The sequence below is a fragment of the Ipomoea triloba genome, chromosome 8, assembly GCF_003576645.1.
Source record: "Ipomoea triloba cultivar NCNSP0323 chromosome 8, ASM357664v1".
In the NCBI taxonomy this organism is placed as follows: domain Eukaryota; kingdom Viridiplantae; phylum Streptophyta; class Magnoliopsida; order Solanales; family Convolvulaceae; genus Ipomoea; species Ipomoea triloba.
The window spans coordinates 7,633,534-7,639,130 of NC_044923.1; the positions used below are offsets into that span (position 1 = coordinate 7,633,534).

The 5,597-nt window shown below is 40.3% G+C and overlaps 1 protein-coding gene across 1 annotated transcript; it reads right to left on the bottom strand.

The window, feature by feature from the left end:
* Positions 1 to 8: 8 nt before the first annotated feature.
* LOC116026655 (protein ENHANCED DISEASE RESISTANCE 4-like) lies at positions 9 to 4,160 on the bottom strand. The gene is made up of 5 exons (XM_031268004.1): positions 3,769 to 4,160; positions 865 to 3,109; positions 617 to 677; positions 306 to 529; positions 9 to 173 (listed from the first exon to the last, which is right to left on the bottom strand). The coding sequence occupies exons 1-5, from the start codon at positions 3,905 to 3,907 to the stop codon at positions 107 to 109; spliced, it is 2,736 nt and encodes a 911-aa protein (XP_031123864.1). The 5' UTR covers positions 3,908 to 4,160; the 3' UTR covers positions 9 to 106.
* Positions 4,161 to 5,597: the final 1,437 nt, after the last annotated feature.

Genomic DNA, 5,597 nt, shown 5'->3' on the forward strand with positions numbered 1-5,597 from the left:
GGGGGGGGGTGGTAAAATACAACTATAATTTCCAAACTGCATATGGCATATCTGCAGGGTGAAGATCATCACTTTCACAGACAGATTCTCCCAACAAAGATTTCACTTAATGTGATTCCTCTGCAAGTAATTTGGGGATTTTCATGCCAAATCCATGCCCTACTCTTTCAACTCTGTTGAAGAATAACAAGAGTTATCAGTTTACATATGCAAAATTTTAAAGAGACATGCAAACCATGGTGTTCATGAAACCTTAAGAAAGATGAAAATTTTTAGTATGTTGTCAGAAACAAGAAAAAACTTACGTTGGGGCAAGTTTGCCAAGGCCGTCTAGCTCTTCACCAGTTTGCTCGTCAACAACTTTTCCCGATATCTCAATTTGATATGACTTGTTTCTGGTTAGTGGAAGGCCTCGGCTAACAAGCAGATCTAAATCCTTCTCGTGAAGCTCGCGCCCATTCACAAACACCCCAGTGTTTCCAGCAGCACAATTTTTCGGCATGGGGTAATTCAGCTCTTCAATATTTGGCTGCAAGGGAGTATGCGCATCAACAACATTGATGATATACCGAATCAAATACAACAGATATATCGTGACGGAGTTATTAGTTCTCACCAGAATGATTCCTAGGCAAGGATGGCCCATCACACCCCAAAAGCCCGCTCTGGGGTCATACCTAGTTTGACAATGAAAAGAAGTTGTAGTAAGCATTTCAACTTAAATACCGAGAACTAACAAGAATGTTAAAGACTCCCACATTTTGAAAAAAAATAAGAGAGAACACATGGGTTTATAAGGTCATGAGTTAGACTAACTAATTGATTGGATTCAGTCTTTTAGTGTGGTTTGGTCGATGTACTTACCAATAATCTCCAGGCTGAATAGGCCCAGCTAACTTTTCTGCCTTTCTAACAACACGGCCTGGTATAAGTTGCCCATTTACAAACACACTTGATCTCCTGTTTTCAGAATTATGGCCCGACTTGGATAATTCTCCAAACCCCCTTTTAAAGAGACCGACAATGAAGGATTCGTTCCCCCTTTTACTATTCTGTCGATCTTCCTCCTTGCTTACCTCGGTGGATTCTTGAGACACGCCACCATTTACAAATTCACTCATTGGTATGTCTATCTCAGTTGCCACACACGCATCTTTCACCGAATTATGCCGAGAGGTCCACCCATCGATAATCCTTTGATCTGTAGGTTTGGTTTTAGTTGCCTTAGTACATCTGTCAGCCACATCATCTGAAGAGAGATAATTATGATGGAGGAGAGGTGAATCTGGGAGTAGTAGAGACTCGTCGTCTTTGATGTGCAACTCGGCAGAGAAAGAGTACTCTTTTCTAGCAATACCACTCCCAGGGCTCTTCTCGTGTTCTGAGAAACTAGATGACAATGAATGAGCCCCGTGCCTTTTCCCAGATTCACAAAAGGTTGATTTCGGGCAGCTTGGAAGAAATGGTTCGACCTTTGTGTCTGGGAACTCGTACTTGAAGTTAGGGTCACCGTAATCATCCGAGGAGGGGCTAATGCAACCGCTAGAACTTCGAAATCGCTTGTTTGGCATGTCGATGGATTCATCAACCAGTACTTGTTTAATTTGTGTCGGGGCTGATAAAGCAATGCCCCTGCTACTAAGCTCAAGCAGAATGATGGAAGAACACGCTCCGCATCTTATTTTGTTCTGGTCTTTCCCTACTTTTTGCGGAAGTTTCAGCAGCTCAAAGCAGTTGTAGCACAGTATGAAAGGGGCACCGCCCGCTATAGTCCTACAAACCTTCCCACTACCGTGGGCAATGAACACCTTTCTTGGATGGCGTTGAAGACCAAGACCACAATTTTCTCGATTCAAGTCACTTGAACTTCTGGTAAGCCACTTCGTATTAGGATGAATCGAGCCTTCAGAAGTATACCCCTGTGCAAGGGAATTTTTGTGCTGATACAAAATGGGATTAGAAGGGTCATTCCGTGACCTTCGGCCCCCAAAAGCCGCAGGAGGTACTTCCCGTTTTAGGTTGATGCAGTGCAAACACGAGCACGTGGGATGGTGAAAATGGCTTTCATGTGGATGTGACCTAAAGAGATCTGAAGTGAAATCTGAAGGACCGGGATATTGATCATGGTACATTTGAGTTAAATGTGAATACGAGCGATGAGGAGGCTTTCTGATTATTTCATCTATAAAGGCGTTTTCATACCCTAGAGTTCCATTCCTAAAGTGCATCGGAGGAGGGTAAGAATCTTGCATCATTGAACCATGTCGACCATTATATGGAACGCTTACTTGATCATCGTATATGTACGGGAAGCCTACTCGGTGACCTTGCCCAAGTGGTTGCTTGTTTGCACCGAATGACCCTTGCAAATATGTGTTGTGCCTACCATAAGGATCGGATGGAATCGGGGCCGTCCTCTGCTCAGTGGCAATTCTTTCTTTAGGCTTCTCTCCAACGTCACAAGTTCGGCTAAGTTGGTCCTTCAGTTCATCAATCTTCCTCAGCAGCTCAGCTCTATCATTCTCGAGATTTGCAACTCTAGCAAACCCGTCCAAACCATCGTAGTACTTCCTACGCTCATTAGCAGCATAATATGAGCCCATGCCATACTTCGAAGGCCCCTCATCCGAAAATGGAAAATCCATAAACCTCACCTGCCTCGCCGCTTGTCTACTAGCATCTCCGTATGATTCTGCGAACTTTTTCCTCTCCCTCTCCCCACCCCTACCGTCAATAACAGGTCCAGACCTAAACGACTCCATAGAAGGCCTCGTCTCTTTGGGTTCATTCCCAACACCAGAATCACCACATTGAGCCACACCTAACTCCACCCGATCACCATTAGAAGAATTGTTGTGCTCATGGTCACCTCTATCGCAACCATTATCTCCTCTACACTGATCAACCCTTTTAAGAACCGAAATCGGATCATCGTTCCTAGACAAAGCATCTTTATTCATCCTACTGGTTTCCAGTCCACTACTTCCCACCTCAGTTTCACAAACACTTCCTAAACCCATATCAATGCCCCCTTTACTAGAAACCCCTCTATTGTTCTCAACATCAGAAACCTCTGGCATTCCATCCTCCAAAGTCCCTTTCTTTTTCGCTGTAACATCCAAAACAAGAACAACCCAAACTTTTAAAATAACAATAATAACAAATACAGTTACATAAACACATTCTGATTTTAGCTCATAAGTTCACTACATTCACAGCCTTGTCAAATAAACAAAGAAAAAATTGAAACTTTACAACACCCTTGACCATAAACACAATCTTCATCCATTTGTAACAACAAAATGGTAATTACTCTTACAAATGTAGAATCTGCTTATAACTACTTTCTCAACTTACTGAAGCACAAAGAGCCAATACCGACTGAGACTCGAACAGACCTCCCATTTGGGAAAGTGACTTCATGCCACTGAAGCACAAAGAGGCTGTTTATAACTACTTTCTCAACTCACTGAAGCACAAAGAGTCAATATGGTCTATCAGACCTCCCATTTGGGAAAATCACTTCGTGCCACTGAAGCACAAAGAGGCTGTTTATAACTACTTTCTCAACTCTCTGAAGCACAAAGAGTCAATATCGTCTCACTAAAACTCGAACACATGACCTCCCATTTGGGAAAGTCACTTCGTGCCACTAGATTACAAGGTTATTGACCAAAATGGTAATTAATCCTACCCAGAAAACGAATTGGACAGAAAAAGGTAGCAACTAGGTTAAAAAGAAGAACAAGGTTAAAGAATGTTGGTTACCTCTGAGCACGGCGCCGCAGCCACCGCATTGGTAGACGGAGAAATCAGGGAGCTCAGGGAGGAGATTTCCACATTTTGGGCAACGCACCAACCGAACCTTAGAAGAAGCAGAGGTTGAAGCCGAAGAAGCTACCTCCATTTCTCAAGATTCTTTCAAAAACCCACCCAGAGATAGAGAATCGAGAGAAGAAACAGAATTCGAGAAGGGACTGTAAAAAAAAAAACACAAGATTTTGGGTGTTGAGGAAGTGGGAGTGGTGAAACGGAATATGATGTCAAGATACAGAGTTTGGAACAGCAACATAACGGAAGGAAGCGAACAAAACTGTGTTTTTTTTACTTTTTTTTTTTTTAGGACTTTTGTGTTTTGGTGTTTTTTTGTTGAGCGAGAAAGTTAGAGAGAGAAAAAGTGGGATGTCTGAGAATTCGCGAAACCCGATAAAAGGGGAGGTTTGGATTTGGAGGGAAGGGAGGAATAATGCTTGATTCCCGACAGTTTCTTGCTTTTTTTTTTCTTTTTTTTTTTTTTTTTCATTTTCACGATTACTCCTTCAACATTTTAACACTGGTAAAAATCAGTCTAGACGACCACCTAGGCGCTAGGCGTCTCTAAATCAAGACGATTTCAGTCCCAAGTAACTTTTAGTCGGCAATCGACTAACTAACCGTCTAGGCACCTTAGGTGTTGACTTGATTGAGTTAAGCACCTAACTCGATTGAGTCGGGTGCCTAGCTCGGCTAAGTTGGCGCTCAACTCGCCCAAGTAGTTATTTTGCTTACTCGGTTACTCCTCTTCTATATTTCTTCAGCCATGTACCCAACTAACCATCTAACATACGCAATTAACTAGTTTGGGAGATTATAACAGTCTAATAACTCCTAGCTCTGAGTGAGAAATTAAGGTAGAGATGATATACTTGGATTACTAAGCCACCTAGGCTCTAGGCACCCCCGGCGCCCAACTAGCGCCTTCTGCAATATTGATATTTAATTTTTTTTTTTAAACATTCGATTGTGACTTGAAGGTGCATTCTTATCGAATCTAAAACCTTGTAATAACTAAATTAACCGTCTGATTAACTCAGTTAGAGTCAATCAATAAATCAAAAAAAAATGAGAAGTAGTTGTTTTTATTTGATTTTTCATTATATTTAGAGAATGAAAAGTAAAATTAACTCTATTTTAATTTTAAATTTAACAATATAAAAATATATGTTTGTAGAATTAATAAGAAATTAATACTAAGAAAAACACTAGCCAAGGACCTTGTGGTTTAGCCGCACCAAGTTACTCTCTAATGTGGAAAGTCGTTATTGAATCTTTGTGCTTCATAGGTTGAAAAAGTAGTTATGAACAAATACTGCATTATAATAGAGCCAGTAGTATTAAAAAAATAAGAAAAGCACTAAATAGGGCAATTAATGGAGACGACAGGTGCATTTTAGGGAAATAGTTAGAAGGTTATGATTTATTTTTTTTTTTGACAAAAGAGAAGGTTATAAATTTTTAGTAACGGGTAGAGTTTGTAATCAACATTAGCGGATTGATACAGTAATTGTACGAGACATGTTAAATGTAAACACGAATAAAGCATATTAAGTCAGCATTCTCAATGTGATACAAACATGTTATATAAGTTGAACACTTGTCTTTTCAAACTTGCTAATTTATTAACACAATTAAAGCTTTAAAACAAAAATCAATATATGTTTAACAGATACACAAGTAATTTAATTGTTTAAATAGGATACTAATGACTCATTAGTAATGAGTTAAACATATTGACACGGATACAAAGGTTAATGAATCAACATGTTAATGATTCGGAA

Excerpts from the sequence above, each read along its gene's own strand:
- LOC116026655 (XM_031268004.1), bottom strand. The coding sequence starts at position 3,907 with ATGGAGGTAGCTTCTTCGGCTTCAACCTCTGCTTCTTCTAAGGTTCGG. Across the intron at positions 3,110-3,768 it reads CTGCGGCGCCGTGCTCAGAG|CGAAAAAGAAAGGGACTTTG; the intron begins GTAACCAACATT and ends TGGATGTTACAG. Across the intron at positions 678-864 it reads ATTCAGCCTGGAGATTATTG|GTATGACCCCAGAGCGGGCT; the intron begins GTAAGTACATCG and ends TTGTCAAACTAG.